Source organism: Acipenser ruthenus, chromosome 9 (assembly GCF_902713425.1).
Source record: "Acipenser ruthenus chromosome 9, fAciRut3.2 maternal haplotype, whole genome shotgun sequence".
Classification (NCBI taxonomy): Eukaryota; Metazoa; Chordata; class Actinopteri; order Acipenseriformes; family Acipenseridae; genus Acipenser; species Acipenser ruthenus.
The window spans coordinates 13,407,264-13,426,102 of NC_081197.1; the positions used below are offsets into that span (position 1 = coordinate 13,407,264).

Here is an 18,839-nt window from a genome sequence, read left to right on the forward strand (position 1 = left end):
CCGTCAATTGTAGCTAACCAGAACTGTAAAATTAGGTAGCCTACTTAAAACAGCAACATGTTATTTCTATTATTTCTGGACACTAGTCTCTCTTCCATTTTAATTTACAGCAGGTGGCGCCAATGACACCGTTTGCTCACATCTGCGGGAGAACATATTTATATTATTCAACTTGGTGAACTTTTTTTCAATACTCTTAAAGTTAACTTACTGATGGTCACTCAAATATATATGATATTGAATAATATAACATATATAACTATAGTAAGTTATTTAAATCAGAAAGCCAGGTGTACACATTCAATCTGGAATGTGAGTACCGTTTATTTGAAAGCCAATGCTAAAAGATGCCGCTACTTCCTGGTACAAATTCTACCCTGTAGTTCAGTTTCACTCCAGTGGTTAAGCAGCATCCAGATCATGTGACCTACAGTACAAGAGGAAACACTTTTTAATGATCTATGCGTCGTACTTAACTCAACATATTTAAAATTAAAGTATGAACAATAAGCACAGAACAACCATATCTTCAGTATGAGAAAAGGGGAGCAATGATAATGGATTTAAAAACCTCGTTTAGTAGTCCTGCAGTGGGTTAAATGGCACAAGAATATACGACAGTGTACTTAATAATAAAGAAAGAAAAAAAGTTACCGGCATGAGCTGTGATACCAGAGTAACATAAGTCGTAATATAGCGGTTCACACTCTTTTAACTTTTCCACGACGTTAATATTTCGTATTACTTTACTTCCAAAGCGGTTTTTTAAACGTTAACCTGCCGCGCCGTCTCAGGCTAAACCCGGAGATGAAAGTGTTAATTTTGAATGTGCATACTAAGTATGTTTTCCCCCTAAACATTTATAAATATTATAATACTTCCTCATAACCACTGCATTTTTTTTGTATCTAACTTCCTCTCTGCAAGTACACTCACTTCCTTAACGTGCAACTGAGAAAAAGAGAGAGAGAACGAGATAGACGCACTGATCGAGGCTGGCTGTCAGAGTCCGACTATTTGGGAGAAGTGTTTGCAGAGTCAAGATTATGTTAGGTGAGTTTCTATTTTAACTGTTCTTTAAAATATATATATATTTTTAAAATTAACTACATTAGTAGTAACTCAACCAAAAAGTAATACGAATGTTTTGTTTTTTTCGTTAGTGAAGTAAGACTTTTCTTAACGGTTTCGCAGGCACCCGCCTCATAATTTACTGTGCAAGCAAGAAGAATACAGGACAAGAATGTGTATACTGGCAAGGAAGTACCTTCAAAGTCCATATTGTTGCTATGGTTTTACATACGCAGGGCCTGTGCCACTGAAAGTTAAAAGTCAGATATTTATTGTTTATTTAACAATAGTTTCTGCAAACCGTTTTAAATTTTATGTCAGCTGAATTCGGTTCCTCTATTTTGAGACGAGAAACTCGCGTAGGGCCACTCCCAAGACTGACCTATATTTCGTTTTTTGAAGCTCGAGTATGAATTCTGTGTGGGTTTTTTTCCACTTAATTCTAGAAAACATTCATGTTTTCTTTAGTTTTAAAAGAAGATTTATTTTAAGACGTTCCCTTATTTTCTTTGGGTAAACTTGCTGTTGTTCCATGGTGTCAGTTTCTTCCATTGTCAGTGATGGAAATTATTATAGCTAAAATAACAGCAGAAATACTATGATATAGCGTATAATAGTGTATATGGAAACTTTTACAACTTGACATTGCCAGAACTGAAAGAGCTGCAGCCAGCTTGCACAGTATCTTAATTTTTACGCTTTGATTTTTTTAACATCCTGGTGCTTGTGAAACAGGCAGAAGTTGGGCTCATCCTTATAAAAGCTTACTGTGATATAACATGGTACAGACATAGCAAAGTGTAGTAAAGCAAAGTGACACCTAGGTAAGGTTAAGCACAGGGAGGCAGTGCCACTTATATCTATGATAAAGCCTTGTTTAAAAATGGTACGGGCATGGTCTGGACCGTTTCCAGATCTCCCCACCCTTACCCAAGTCTAACATGGCACAGAATCATTTCATATTGAGTTGTTATCAAGGGGCTCAATGGGGAAGTTGAGGCTCTGTCCTGTTTTGGGGTAACCTGGGTATGTTCCACACAAGTTTCCCAACAACCATCAGCACTCAAGTGAGCAGGGGAATCATAGGTTAGGATAGGTTCTCTACAGGACCGACTCTAACAAAGTTATCCTGTACGTTGTGAGGCTGTGCTGCTCTACAGCATATCAATTCATCTGGACCTGTACTTTCAGCAGGACCCCAGCGTGTTGTTTTTGAAGTGTAGGCCCTTTGGGTTGTCTCTGAAAATGTCTATTGCGTTTGCACTTCACAGTAATGAGGAACTGACACCCGATTGGCAGAGATAGTGAAGGCTACATCTTGGGTACGTCTTTGTTAGGAGATGGTATCTGTTTAAAGGAACTTGACCTGCAAGCTTGAACTGAGGACATGTCCATTTCAAAGTACTTATCTTGTGCTATAAGTCTTCTTGTGAGCATTATGGGAAATGGAATCACAGAAAGTGCTACAGAACAGCTTAGGCACCACGAACAAGAAGAGTGTCTCTTAAGTCAGCAGCCCATTCGCTTTGGGAGATTACCACTCTTAACTTCCCTTCAGAAATCAGTAATCGCTGAGGAATGGACACATACCCCTCCATAGCAATTTAAACATCAATTACTTTTTTTTGTCCAACCCCTTTACAATGCAGATAAACTCAATGCAGATAAGCAAGGAGCCGAAAGATATTCAAGATAAGAAAGGGGGAGCTAGGCTGTGATAATGTTGCAAGTGCAAGATATGTTAAATGGATTTTAAAACCTGGGTTAGCAGTCATTTAACACTTTTTGAATATGGTCCACTGTAGTAGATATTTAAAAATATTTCCCCACTGTAGCATACATTTTTGTCTATGGTGCCAGCAGGCTCAATGAGAGTCCTTCTCATAGCTCTGTGCACCTCAATCCTGACCTGAACGCCGCCTGCTTTTCAGTCATTGGCCTCAAACAGGGGCTGACAACAATCAGCTTGTGGTGGTTTAGTGATAGAGACAAACATTTCAGTATTGTGGTTAGCCTTATGTCAGAGACAGCGTTAGAGGGAAGTGTCTTAAATTGAGGATGCTGCAAATCCTGCAAGAAGCAGACAGAGGCAATATCAGTGTAGGGTCTGGGTTTATTGCACACTGAAAGGATAATAATCAAGGTGAATTTGCATAACAACTGTTTTGCAAGCCCAAGTCAAAGTCTGTAAATATAACCAAATATATGATTTTGTTATTTAATTTACTACAAAATTGTATAATGTACATTTTACTACAATATTGACTGTAACCTTTACTACAGTATTTACTGCATTATTTAACTTTTTATGAATGAACATAGCTTTAGAATGCTACATATGAATAGGGTCAAATAAAATCAACACTGTATTCTTAAAGTGTTGGTGACATTAACCTCTGGCCTAATATGTCTTCCATAATGAGGTCATGATGGTTTTAAGTTTCTTTGGGTATAGGGACAGGGTGGAGTATGTCACTTGATGCCAAAAATTCATTTAGAAACCATGGTTACGAAGTTTCTTGTGAATAAAGAAAATGTCAAAATAAACACTCAGTGTAAAATGAAACTGGTTCCCACCCAAAATGGCTCAGACATCATTATTAAAGTTTTATAACTAAATAGTTTTACTTCCATCTTGTTAGCTCTATTTATTAAGAATTGTGTATCAACATACTTTTGGCCTTGAATAATTTGTATGTAGATTAGGCCTTAGATTATTAAAAACCAATGCCAAACAGTTTTTTTTAGTGCCTCTTATATAGTTGGACATTTGATTTATACTGCTTTTTATTTTCATTATAAAAACGTTTTTTCACTTCCTTATTCCACTTAACACAATCTGCTTTATTCGCTGTAGTTCTGATTCACCATGGAAAGTCAAATGAGTGTATTTGTATAACTTTTTATATTGTTGTTATTTCTACATTTCTACATTTACTTTGTTTTTGTGTGTAATTTTGTGTAATTTCTGATTTTGTAAGTTGCTGCTTAACCTGAAAATTGGACTGTTGACTCAGTGAGCAAAATGGTTTCACTTTCTTATTTGAAGATATTTTAGTACGACACAAATTCATTAAATATTTACCACACGCTAAGTTAACACCTGTTTTTTCTTCCAAACAGAAAACATCAATGTTTAAAAGGAGCCTAATTTAAGAACTCCTACATTCACCTTTCTAGTTTCTAGCTAGTACTGCAACATTAGCAGTTAGATTTTTGCTTCACAAAAGAAATCAAACTTAACACTGAGGTAAATGCTTTATGAATATGGCCATGGGAGATTTAGATCAAGCTATAGTATTTTTGCCATAATTCAGTACAGGCCACAGGCTACAACAGTGCATGCCAATGACAAAATATTGACTTAAGACAAAACCTGTCATTCTTTCTGGACCATAAATAGCTACATTCATCTTTGCTTTGTCTGATAAAAAAGGAATTATTCAATAAATAAATAAAACCAAACCTATCCAAAATAGGTCAATCAATCAATCAATCAATCTTTATTTTATATAGCGCCTTTCATAGTGGACCACCATCACAAAGCGCTTTACAAGATGCAGTAACAACAAGAAAATGCATAATACATTAAATACAGTGGAAAGTGCATAATACATGATAGTAGGATAAAACATGAAATAGTAGCAGCAACACAATAGCAGATATCAGGCTTAAAGAGCATGGAAAGCAAGAGAGAACAGGTGGGTCTTGAGAGTTGATTTAAAGCGAGCGACGGCAGCATCACACACCAAAGCTGGGAGAGAGTTCCAAAGAGTCGGAGCAATGAAGCTAAACGAGCGTGTCGGCATAAATACAGTAGCAATTTAGGTTTTGCAATTTGGATGGTAAGATTTGCATCCTTGAATGCATTTTTGTAATTAAAAACAAAACAAATTGGGGGAAAAAAAGGAAAAATGTCAATGGTGTTAGAAAAACGAGTCTCTCCTGTCGCTAATGGCAGATTGAAAACACAGGTAAAACAGAAATAAACCCAAAGCATGGTGGCTTTTATGAGCAATGCCTGATTAATAAATTACAACTGCATTTTGTCAGATACACTTTGACAGCAAACTGTTTCAACACGTTACCTTGTTTGTATATTATGGAAATGCAGGGCAGAGTTTGTTTCCTTGAGCTATTTCACACAGGCAAAGCTTGTTCAGGAACACGGAGTCTCTGTTCCTTTATTGCAGGTGGAAGTGGGTTTGTAATGGTGATGCTCTATGTGACCGTCAGTTACAGCCGTTAGAGAGAGACTGTGCCCCCTGTGCATTTCACAATGCAGAACTCATAACTGCAGCTGATCTCTCTTTCTGGCTACAGAGGGGAGTATTGGGTACTCAATGAGTGTGGAATATTTTCAAATTACGCTTTGATCACTTGTCATTTGTACACAACCACAGGATTCATTAATTTGCAAGAAGTTTTAAAGTATGCTGTCAATGGCTTAAAATCATAAATGCTTAATGTAATCATTTATTGGAACTCCGGTGTGTTAAATAAATATGTTTCAACACAACCAGAACACCTTTGCGTAGGACAATGGCTACAGTTGTTGTATCCAGGATACGACATAGTTAAGTTGACATCATCTTTAGACTTGGCAATTTTTTGAATTCCTGTGGTTGTCAAAGAGCTTGAGGAGTAACTTGGCACATGTGTGAAATAGCACAGTTATGTTTACTAACATGTTCTTCTGCTTGTTTAGAATCACTTTGTATATAACTTTTTGTTTCATTCATCACATCCTGGGGACGTTTTGAATCTCAGATGTTAAAAGTGCCTGTCCTTAGAGCTCTCAAATTTCTTCTAAGTACAGCAGGTTGATGAAGACAGAAAATTATACAACGTTAATCTAAAAAAGGAGAAGAATGCATTAGTTCAGATAACTGGGATTTTTCAGTCATACCAAGCCATCTTAAGAAGGACTTGCATAATTCCAGAATACCATCAATGGAGTTCTGGACTTACTTACCAGTGAAAGGTTGAAACAAGGTTATACATCATTATCACATTTGCCACAATTAGCTTCCTAGAAACACTAGATCCTCCATTCACAAAACGTTAATTTGTGTTTTAAATAGTATTTTGTTAATGGTTGGGGAAACACATTTTGATTACTTACGCCTTATGAACCACGCATCTAATTGCTATCTGTTTTAGAGAGGGTTTATTGGTTTATTGGTTGAATGAAGAGAATGTTCATAACTACCCAAAAAACAGTCCTTAAAAAACATTCCATAAACGTCAAAGTGTTGTGAATAGGGCCAGTTATTACAGTTAAGAATATTCAGATGGTAAAGCTCATTAGGAATGAACATCCATGTCTGCTGGTACAATTTCACATTTTCCTGCCTGTGGTGATTTCACTTGTTGTCGATCTGTGCTTGGTGGTTTCTGCACATTTGCAGTTCTCTCAAATGAAACATCGCTTTCTGCCTGTATCTCTATATCAAGTAAAGCATCGTAGCACACAAGGAGTCTACGCTGCAGGGTTGAGACTCTACTGTGTGTGCGATTTTCTTTTCCAATCTTTAATATTCTGTTGATCTCCTTTGGTTGACCCACCCATCTATTCTTGTTTGTTTTTCTTTTCACAACCAGCTAGTACTCCACAAATCTACAAAATCTAGTTTTCCAAGAAGCCTGAAAGAAACCATGACTTTACAGAGAATGGGCTATTGCAAGTCTCAGGCAAGTGCTCTGATTGAGGTTGGGTGTGGGTTTTGCACACATTTGTGGAGATTTATGAAACAGATTGAGCAGGTTCATAGACTGTGATAGAGAGCTGGATTGTTACAAAGTGTATCTACGTTTTTTTAAACACATTTAATTTCTGATTGAACCCAAAACCTGGACGTTTGATATAGCCAAGGGCAAGGGTTGACAACTGCTGTTTTAAATGATAAAATAAGAATTAAAGGGTATTTATTTATAGTGCTGGGACGAACACGGAATTTTCATGTTCAGATGTTCGCTCATAATTTAAATATTCGTTCGAATATTCGTTCGTTTTTCAAAAAGTAATAAAAACCATTATATTACTAGGTATGCAGTCAGAGACAGCTTAGCAGCAGGGGCAGGGGGCATGGCTGTGGCCCTGTGTGTGTGCCTTTATTTAAGACCTTACAATATGTAACACATTAAAATATACAAATATCCCAGGAGTAAAGAATAAGTTGTGTAGGACTTACTTTACCCCAGTGAATTAACTACAAAACAAAGGATGCCAAACAGCAGTTCAAGTTAAACGTTGTTCTGTTTATTCCCAAAATAAATAGTACATAAAGTTGACAATGCATTTTATTTATTTTCCCCTTTTTTTCATTCTTTGCCATTGCTGTTTCTTCACAGTAAACAGAGGCCATCGACACGTTTTCATAAAGTAATAACATGAGGTTTACTTGTGCCTTTTTGTAGCTGAACAAGCAAACAAAAACTGAAATTTAAAAATAAAACAAACATGGAAATGACCTTTAAAGTGAAGGGGGAAAAAACTCACCATTTTGGTTCTTGTTTATTATATTGCACGTAACAGAAGTCGCTACCGTATATAAAAATAATTAAAATAATAAAACACCTATACTGTTTTAAATTATTATTATTATTTATTTCATAGCAGACACCCTTATCCAGGGCGACTTACAATTGTTACAAGATATCACACTATTTTTACATACAATTACATTATTTTTTACATACAATTACCTATTTATACAGTTGTGTTTTTACTGGAGAAATCTAGGTAAAGTACCTTGCTCAAGGGTACAGCAGTAGTGTCCCCCACCTGGGATTGAACCAACAACCCGGTCAAGAGTCCAGAGCCCTAACCACTACTCCACACTGCTGCCCCAGAAATAGACTTAATAACCCAAACTAACTATATTTAAATCAGAAAGTATTTATTTAAACCACCTTGTGCTCAACTAAGTAATGGAACTAATGCAATTCCTTGACGAAATGCATTTTGTTTTATCCTGAAGTTCTACAAGAATGCAACCATATCTGTCATTTAAACATTTGATATGCCATCAGTACGGTTAACCAAGTTATGTTTCATCTGTGCAGATTAAGTGGTATGAAATGAGCCTCTTACGTCTTCAGTTGCTGATTTCGGTAACTAACAAATCATACACACCTATAAAGAGCGATTTTAATAAAAGTAACGTGTGTCACATTATCATTGAATCCTGCATTGTTGACCTTATAAATTATAAGGTTACAACCACAACCGAGCTGTTTTGAAAATGAAAGCTAACTCCAGCACGGCACTGCTACATTTAAAAGATTCATTCAACGTGTTATTATGGTTTGTTCATAAATATGTATGCTTGCACCCTCCCTTTTTACTGCATTTTTTAATTTCTACGATTTTAAATACACACACCCTGGGTTCTTTTAGGCCGAATTAAACAGTGGCATTAGATAGCCATGTGTATTATGTATAACATTTTGTGTTAAAGCACACGTTTCACTAGTTAAACAGAAGTATGCAAGGTAGTGATAATCTATTAAGAAAACAGAAAGATAAATGAATGCCCCTCAAGATTGTATTTCTCTATTATTCGTACTGATAAAATAAGCAAGCCGTTACTGGATCATGGTAAAGGTATAGCTCGCTATTTGCTCCTTTTTTTTGTAGTCAGAATTGATCAATTAATAATTATCTACCTATTGTGTGTTCATTTTTAGTGTGGGTGAAACCAGGGTTAACATTATAAAATCGTAATGTTTTTAAGAGTTATTTAATTGTACTTTTTGTGGTCTATAAAATGAACTTTATGGGCTCGATTCTGATGAAACTGTCGTGCAAATTCTGGTGAGGCGGTAAATAGGTGCAAGGTATTTTTGCCATTTGTAGCCAGTGGTGTAGTGCTATATTTATAAGTGAGGGGTCGCTATTATCAGTTTGCAAAATAAGATGTGTAAGGCCACCGGTACCCTTTATTTGTTTGTTGCGATTGAGTTTTATCTTTTAAATAAATGTTTAGCTTATTTTATCTACATTATTTCTTATATATGGGTCTAAAATAAGAACTGTCCCAATTATTACATCTAATTGTAAAGCATTAATACAGGTTCCCTTCTTATTCACACCTGTGGTTCCAGACCAGGCACGCTATTTCACTTTTTTCATTGTTTACCTCTCAGGGTTTCTTACAGTTATTGTATTCTTTGCTTATTTGTATGGGTTATGCGCATGTATATCTCCATATATTAATAGGAGCAAAACAGTTCAATATTCTACACGTGAAGTACGGAAGCGGTGCTTCCCCAGCCCAAGAGAAGTGGGGGGGCGGCGCTCCCCTCCGACCCCCCAGCACTACACCCCTGTTTGTAGCAAATATGATTTTTGTATCGGAATACATGTAAAAAAATATATATATATCTGTTTGAATATTTGGATATTTGTCCCAGCATTATTTATTTATAATAAGATGTAGGAATAATGTGCTACTGCTTGCAGGTGGCTCGAGAGCAAACATTTTTTGCACATTACCCTCTAGGGGTGTATGTCCTTGGACATTTTTGAGCATGCATTATTAAGAGTGTTATAATCTGAGGATCTAACCAGGTGCCTGTGCTTTTGTTTTTACCTGCATATGTACAGTATGTCACACAGTATGTGCTTTAACTTATATCCAGAGAACTGCTCATCCAATTGTGATAAAACATAAATGGGTTTCACTTTTGCCCTATCTTGTTCCATTGCATTATGTGTCACCAGACTGCAAGCTTTTGAACTTGTGTTTATACTAGACGTGTAAATGCATGCTATAAAATTCCCATGCCATGCCCATGGCACATCAGAACACGCTCTTCAATCAATATTGATCTAAGCAATATTTAAAAATGCACACTGAAACATTTTGGTCTTAACAGTCCTTATTTATATTACACTATATCAAGCATGGCCGTTGTTAAGGTAAAGCACCAGTATTTAATTGGTCCATCCTGAACCCATGATTTCTCTATTATGATTACAACATATGTTCACTATTTCATTTTAAACAAGACCATCGAACCCCTTTCACTGAGTGACCTAATCAGGATGTGACACCAGACCTCCAGAGGTGAAAAGCCAGTAGTGCATTAACCCAGTTTTTATCCAGAAAAGAGGTCCAAAAAGAAAAAGCAAGATTTCGAGTCAGATTTCAGTTTGGCTGAACTCTTCTCTGGTCACATTCAGGTTGCACTGTCATGAAACTTCCTCCACCTGTCTCTCTCCCCGGCACAGGGTCTGTGTTCCATGCTTTGCAAATGAATAAAGTTCACCGTCTTATGAAAGTCAGTGAAAAAGCTGATCTTATCAGACCGTGGTTTTGAATTTGCTTAGCTGACGTTAGAGAGTGCGAGGGAGGGAGGCAATGAAGGGCGTTCTTGCTATTGTTTGCTAACTTCCCCGAACTTACAGAGTTGAGATAAGGGTAGGCAGGCAGCCACACACATACTGACTGCAAGCAGCCATTTTTAATCATAATAATTGCTTAGCTCCGGTTTACAGAAAGCTCTAGAACTTTTCTGCGTTTATTTTTTCTTGGGTTAATTGCGTTTGAAGTGATCTCCCAGTGAAAGCTCAGTCTTGACTGTTTACTACAGGGTTAATCTCTCTAGCATACAGCAAAGCTGAAAGGGCTAGGACTGAGGCACAGAGAGTTCAAGTGACTTCACCCTTCACTTGCTTACACAGAAGTGTGTGGTAATGCTTCATTTTTAGAACCTAATTACACATTTGCTTAGTTGGAACCTTGCTAGAAATAGGTTCAATAAAGAAAATCCTCTGCGGCTTTATGACCCACGTTATCTACATTTTTAATGGTGCGATTCAGTTGAACTTCCAGTTATAGCAGGACACGCCCCAAGCACTATGTCGTTAGAAAAAGTTTAATTTCTACAAGCCCTTAATATATATAAAAAAGCACATGCAGTCTATAAGGTTTGACTGAATTCTGCCATTGAACAGGTACATAATGCAGGTGCTGTTTTTTTTATTGAATCTCTTTTATTGAAATGTTGCAGGGGCAGTCTCTGGGGCAACCTTTTTCATCAGAAATGGGGATAGGACTGTAGATGGAGACTGTTGGCATTCATACCATATTGTCTGGTCATTTTTGTACCCTGCTTGTTTTGTTTCAGTGATTTAAGCACAAATATGATTGGCTATTGCTGGCTGCATGTGAGGGAAGCAGTGTTATTGATGCACCTTTAGGTTACTTTTTTTTTCAGTTTCTAAAGATATTTTTTGCTTGCAAGACCACAAAATGTTCCCTACAGGAATACACATTTGAGTATTTATATCTGAGAATAAAGTATTTATACGTTAATTATGAAAGTTTTTTTTATGTGATACGTACCTTAGTTAACTGGCCAATCAAAGGGAACAACCATTTGTCACAATTTAGTTAAAGTGACAATATAAATATAGGTTGTAATTTGAATGTGTATGTGTGAACTTTGGGTGTCACCCTAACCGTGTTGCTGTATTACATTAAGCCCTGGCAGGATATATAGATCTATTAATGAACTGGTCCCTGGGGGCCACATTTGTAATATATAGCAGCGACGGGACTTCATACTTATCCCTGGGGTTCATAATGATACCAATTAGAAATGAAACACATAAGTCTCCAGGGGGCACTCTAAGAGAATACAGCAGTGAGTCAATTAAATAACTGTTTCCTGAGAGACAGACCCTGACAGAACACTGCAAGTGCAGCCTGCCTTGTCAATGAACCCTCGAGTGACTCTGGCTAATGAATCTAGAAACTGAGCACATTACTGTGTTTTCACAGTTATTTCCAGTTTACTGCTTGTATTTTCTGTGCTTTACCATGGTTTACTATAGTTTTTTCTTGCTTGCCTGATTTTTTAATTATGCTTTCACTATATTTTATTTCAGAACTGTGGCAGCACTTTACACATTGTGTGCAGAGCATATAACACATCCAGGCCAGGCTGTCATTCTCAATTCTCTGCTTGTAAACCACAAATGGGCTGCTTGCGGAAGAACTGTTAAGCCCTTTATTTCAAGAAACTCAGAATTAGATGCCATTACATTTTAGAGGTAAATGATGAAAATAATTGTAGCATACTGTACAAGAATGGGCAGTGCAGCCCATTTATACACTACAATGCAAAGTAAAATCCCCTTGCCTTTCATCAGACCCATTTTATGACTTGCTGGTGCCCTTTTATGGTTGCCTTTTCTTTTTCCGCAGGCAATTCAATTGAATGAACGCCAGCTAGTTAATTATTTCTGGTGTACATGGTTACACATACAGCATACAGCATTGGGAGCTCTGCATTGGCCTTTGCGATCCGGCAGGCTTGGAAGGAAAATCTTCTGGGGTCTCTTTACCACTTCACAGCAACCCCAACTGGTCCGCCACCAGACTAGGCCAGACGGTGACCTGTCACCCTCCTCTTGTTGCCAGTATTCAGTAGTTTGCCAATATCTGCTGCGGCTTTAAACGGGCGATTGGCTATACAGCCGGAAAGTGAGTTGCAGCGTTTAGATGGCATTCAAATTGGAAGTTTCACAAATTGGTCATGTCTTGTGACGGCCACGCCAGCAACCACAAAATGGTTTGCTTTAACATTGTTGGTATAACAGTGCAGCCTTGGGGAATTTGTTGATATAAATTTTATGTGCGGTTTAAAAAATACATGTCTTTTTTTAAATAAAAATCATCTGAATGTATTTGTTTTTCTGTGGCAGGTTGTTGAAGAGCTGATCCTGTAAGAATGCAGAGTATAAAGTGTGTGGTGGTGGGCGATGGCGCAGTGGGAAAGACCTGCCTGCTGATCTCCTACACAACCAACGCCTTCCCCAAAGAGTACATCCCCACCGTCTTCGACAACTACAGCGCCCAGGTGACTGTGGATGGCAGGACTATTAGCCTAAACCTGTGGGACACGGCAGGCCAGGAAGAGTACGACAGGCTGCGCACGCTGTCCTACCCGCAGACCAACGTCTTCGTCATCTGCTTCTCCATTGCCAGCCCGCCCTCCTACGAGAACGTCAAGCACAAGTGGCATCCGGAGGTCACCCATCACTGCCCCAACACGCCCATCCTGCTGGTGGGCACGAAGAAGGATCTACGGAACGATGCTGAGCTCTTGAAGAAGCTCAAGGAGCAGAACCAGACCACCATCAGCCAGCAGCAGGGCACCGCACTGGCCCGACAGATCCACGCAATCAAGTACCTGGAGTGCTCAGCCCTCAACCAGGACGGCATCAAGGAGGTCTTTGCTGAGGCAGTTCGGGCCTTCCTCAACCCGCTGCCTGTCACCACCAAGAAACCCTGTGTGCTGTTGTAAACCAAACAAAAGAAAAATGATAAGAAATGTAATAATATTGAAAATAATAATAATGAGACGGTGAGAGAGTGATGGGGCTAGTGGTAGATGTATATTGTAACTCTTTTTATCCAATACGACAGCCCTCCTAAGTTGTTTTTGAATTTGGGCTGTACAATGTTCTGATATTTTACTCTTGCTGGAAAGGCAATTTGTGGACAGACATTTTCAGACAGCCTCATGCGGCAGTCTCATGTTTGGAAGATTAAGTGGAATGCTTAGTGAGTCATAACTACAATCAGAGTTATAGCTGGATATAGTGCCAACTAATATTGCTGTTGTATCGGATAAAAATAATTCATTCCAGCCCTGTTTTAGGAATTATAGCCACACATCCTCCAAGAAGTCTTTTTGCTTTGCTTTTTTAATGCATTGTTTTCTGCTGGGCTTACAATCTGTAATTCTGTCCACTATTTAATGTGTCATTGTGTGTGAGGGAGGGCAGTCAACGCAGGAAAACATACTTTTGGCACTGAAAACATATTTTTCAAACTTGAAAGGTGTGTGTGTGTGCATGGAATAAAAAAAAAACCAGTGTGCTGCTTGTACTCATTGTAAAACTGAACCACCTACAGTATCTCATGTGACCTTATTTTGAAGAGTTCCAGTACACACTTACAGAGGTTGCTGGGTTTTTTTCCAGACGACTAATATATAGAAACACATTCAGAGCAGGATGAAAAAAATAGAGCAATACAATCTGACAATCATTGTGAATGGAGGAGAGGAGGCTGTGGAAATACTTTCTATATCATTAAACTGATCAACTGTCACATATTTAATAATAATAGAGATTTTGTATCAGCTTAAAAAAAAACATTCCTGTGCATTGCAGTTTATACACAGTATTTGTAGAAGTATATTAATGTTTTAAATGTAAATACGTCGCAATTAAAGGATCTAATATTTCAGACGCTTACATTCTTACAATCTGGATACTTCCCCCCAAGAAAGCTCAACATATTTTTTATTTATTTTTTTAACAAAATGCTTGCTTTTCAAAGCATGCTTATGGGAAAATGTGGGTATAGTGAAACTGCCAGTTTGTACTATCCCTGCTCTGTGAAATCCGCTCACAAATTAAACTGGGGTTTTCCTGAGAGGCATTTTGCACAATTACATGTAGATAAGAACATATCAGTACATATCGTATAGGGTGTTTCAGTGTACCATACCGAGGTTGCAGACACAAATAGTAAGATATCTTAAGTGCTCTGGGTTGGACTGTAAATAAGTCAAGCACATATTAACCTGTTGTTGAGAGCCCTTAGTGTGCCCTACGAATGACGACTTTCAGTGGTGTGATCAACTATTGCCCATTGTTGAACTCTGATTGGTGGGGAACATTGGTAGTGGAGTCTTCTCTGAGATACTGCTGGATGCCTAGGACTTCCTTTCAATCCTGAGTTTCTACAGGAGCAGTATATTCTTTGAAATAGAGAAAACAGCTCTCCTTTTTTTTACCACGGTTTTGTGTCAGTTTGAAAACCCCTTTTCTATGTTGCATCTGTTTTTGGAAACATCCTCTTTTGTATTCACAATTGCTCAATTTCTGCTCAGAAATGCTATAAAGCTACCATATTGTTACCCCTTGTGTCTCAAATATCAATATCAACCCCAAAGGCTGCAATAATTCCTTTCGACAGGTTTGTTAATGAAAAGCTTGCTGTAGTTTCTTTATAAATTGATAGAATATTTAACTGAAAATTAGACATGCACTGCACCTGTCTGCAGTGTAATACATATGTTAAAAATATAGATATGCCAAAGAATAACCACAAAAAAAACCCAGACAGGTACGCTGCAATTTAATCTCAGGTGGTTAAAAGGTTTTCTGTTTCTTGCCCTGCGTGAAACCAGTGTATTGCTGTGTAGCGCAGTAGAGCTGGAGCTGTATTCATTCGTAATTCATTTCAGAAGTAATTTGTCAGCACATAGTTAAGAATGTACAAACACACACATGGGGGGCTGTTGTAATAATAGAAACAGTGCCAGATCTAAGTACTATCACCCTTTAACTCTATATTAATCCTGCGGTGATGTACAGAATCCCTTATTATGCCATGCTTAACCAACTGTGATGAGTTTTGAGTGTCTGATTACAGTATATAAGGCACATTTAAAACGGATGTAGGGTGTGGTATCCACCTTTTCATGACACTGACATCTCTAATTTTGTGGCAGGGGATGTATGTTATTAAAATGGTAACTAAATACAATAAAAAAATAGAGCAGGTTAACAAGTTTAAAGGCAGAGTTACTAAGATCGGCTGCTGTTTTTTATCATTTAAACAGATGTAGCAGAAACACTTTGGAGCACTCTGAATGTACATTAAGAAACATTAAAGTACTTGTTACCTGTAAAGGAGAAACTGTCGTCATAAGCAAAATTGTTATTTGTTTTTTTCTTTTTATAACTGCTCAGTGATATCTTAATTAGTTTACAGGTCCTATATTCCAAAGAAATAAAAACAGAACATTGTACACACTAGGCAAGGCATTCTTTGCATATGGCACTCTACAGTGTTGTGTGTTCTGTTTATATACATACATATACAGCATAGAGACACACCTCTGAACTGTACTGTATATTGTGAATATTGATTTTATAAGAAGAAGTAATTACTTGCAGCACTAAAGCTGTACATTTATTTAATTCATCTCTACTAGATATGGACTACAATATATATATTTTTTTAACAAAGAATGTCTTAAGCGGTTCTAGACAGAAATGGCCTGGCCTAAGCTGTGTAAATGTAACCCTTTCAGTATGACAGTAAGCACAGGGACCTGGTAGCCTTGGAGTTTAACAAGCCAAACACTTTTTCTGTATCTCTTTGTACAGGGGGCTGGTTGTCTTTGTTGTGTTCATTTTTATGCAATCTTTGCTTGAAAGTCTTTCATGAAATATTGTTTTGCTTATCCTTAATTTATGATTTAACAATTTGTAATTAAGTAACACTTTTTTAAGTCATTCATTTTACGATGAAACTGTAAACTTTTAAAAAGTATGTCCAATTGCTTTATTTCAACTAAAATTAAACCAAAGTATATATTCAAGCTGTTTCCCTTTCTGTTAATATATATTTTGCTGAAATAATACAGGATGGGGAATTTATTGCCCATTTTGCCCCAATAAAACCCTAGTTATTCTGTATTGCCAGTAAATGGTTAGCATTTGGGCTGTAGCTGCAGTATTATTAAAATATGTTTCCCACAATGTTATCCATATATACCAATACAGAATGATTGGATGGGATATATTACTGCAGAAATTGGTTTCTGCAGTAACAACAGCCAAGACTGATATGACATTCAATGTGGCGCCAAGATATTTAGCAATCAAGCCATCGGAGTGGGGTAAAACAGCACCACAAGCTTTCAAAGTTTTTACACTTTCAGTTGGCCTGGGTACATTTAGGGATAATAGTTTCTTTCATTATACAGTCGTTACTAAATTTGTCCTGTTCTTTGTCATAATAAAGGCAGAATTGAATTATCTGATGCATTTGCTGGTTCGTACATATTGACTTATGTTCATATTAATTAGTCAGCTTGCCAAGCTCCACAAAAAAAAAGAGAACTAACATCAGCTTCCTTTTCAAAATACAGAACCTCAATACATTGTATTTTTGCATTTTTAAATGTGCTGGTTTGTGAAAACATTGTCAAAGTATAGAACTGGGAGGAAACTTCCTCCCAATCCTGCTGCTCTAACCACTAATCAAATTTGGTTCCCAGCCATTCAGCCCTACCCACTAGGCCACACTGGTTGCACACTGCCTCCTAGTCCCTTAACAGTAACAACTTGGCCATATTCCCTCCCAGTCCCTCAGCTGCAACCTCCAGGAAATGCTACAACAGTAACGTTGCTCTAGAAACAGAACGTTTGCACTTTTTCTTCCCCCTGAATGAGTTTGTTAGATATTTTCCATTGCAAACCTTTAACAAACTTACTGTCTCAAGAGAAGAAATTACTGATGTGCACCCCTAGTGGTCATTTTTTATTTTCTAAAATGTGTTGGTGACTTTATTAAAGGGATAATGAATAAGTAACAAAAAAATAAAACAATGGTTAAAAGATACCTCTTGGATGATTCAGCAAGCAATAAAAAAGCAGTATTTGTGCCTCGAGAAATACATTTCTTAGATTATATTACTTGACAAAAATGATTCAATTCCTGTGTGTAGTAACATGTATTTGTGATACATATATTGTAATTTTAATCTTTACAACTGAAGAGGGAATATATTGTATAATTAACAGACACTTGTGTACAAAAAGAATTAAGAACATGTGAAGAAAAGTTCAAAGCTCAAAAACCAAAGCCATTTGTCTGACTAGTTTGCCTATAGATCATTTAACAGTAAAATGAGGGTTGTGGACAGGAGCCTGGGGTTGTACAGATAATACCTCTTTCAGTGCTGGCCCCACATTCTCCCCCCTCCCCAACCCACACACAAACAGATATAATTTGATAGTAAAATAAGCTACCAGCTTCACTGGGAGTTGGCACGTGTATTGGAAATAACAGTGTACCCTTTGTTTGGATCAAGCGATCCTCTGTATTGCCACTGTGATTGTCAGAAGGAACTGGTTGAAAATGGAAACACTTTGGTTTGAGGATCTTCTATGCCAGAGGTTCTAAAACTTTCTGGTTTGGGGGGACGACCCATTTTTATAAACAATATTGAACAGGGACCTCCCACTTGAGAACTGAGAAAAAGGGAAACCACAAACAAGAAAGAAAAAACTGTACTGCAGTGAAAGCAGATGTTTTAGGTATGTTTTGTCTGCAAGCATCACCAGGCCGGTCTCTTATTATTCTTTAGCACTGTGGATACACAGAACTCGGCTTTTATATAATATCTGTGCTCTTTTGTTAAAACCATCTGATAACCTAAACAAGTATAAAATATACTATAAGGGTGGTGCGTGTTTGGAGAGGAAGGGGGTGTTGCAAGAGGATATAGCGCTCTACTCCACCTTAATTTAAAAATGCTTTTCTCTAAATATACCAATAGGCTACAATATACTGTACCAAAACCCTGAGGTTGTCACCATTAAAACTAATAAAAAAAAAAAGTCTCAGCTTTAACTGCCTCCCGTATAAAGTTAACTGTGGTATACCAAGGTAAACGCATTACAACATTTGGCCTGACAATAAAATTATTGTAAATTAACTGTACAGTATGAGGATGGGAAAAGAATGACTGAGAGTCTCCCCTGGGTAGCCGACTTCTTCAACTACTTAGGTACATGCAAATACAATTGCACAAGGATTTGGGATAAAGGATATTTAAGACATTAACTAAACTGGGTTGTTCATGAGGCTTTCTCAGTTGGCTACATTAGCATTACACACTGCATCCTGATCCTTGTTATAAATATAGCCCCTTTTATGTTC

General features: G+C 37.4%; 1 protein-coding gene across 2 annotated transcripts; it reads left to right on the forward strand.

Moving 5' to 3' along the window:
- Positions 1-149: 149 nt before the first annotated feature.
- LOC117405665 (rho-related GTP-binding protein RhoG-like) lies at positions 150-16,935 on the forward strand. Of its 2 annotated transcripts, XM_059030423.1 has the most exons (3): positions 150-1,053; positions 11,972-12,136; positions 12,791-16,935. In XM_059030423.1, exon 3 carries the CDS (start codon positions 12,817-12,819, stop codon positions 13,390-13,392), a length of 576 nt encoding a protein of 191 aa, XP_058886406.1. In that variant the 5' UTR covers positions 150-1,053; positions 11,972-12,136; positions 12,791-12,816; the 3' UTR covers positions 13,393-16,935. The 2 variants fall into 2 exon arrangements, with proteins under 2 accessions (XP_058886406.1, XP_033864771.1); XM_034008880.3 differs by lacking the exon at positions 11,972-12,136 and having other exon boundaries at positions 158-1,053.
- The last annotated feature ends 1,904 nt before the right edge of the window (positions 16,936-18,839 follow it).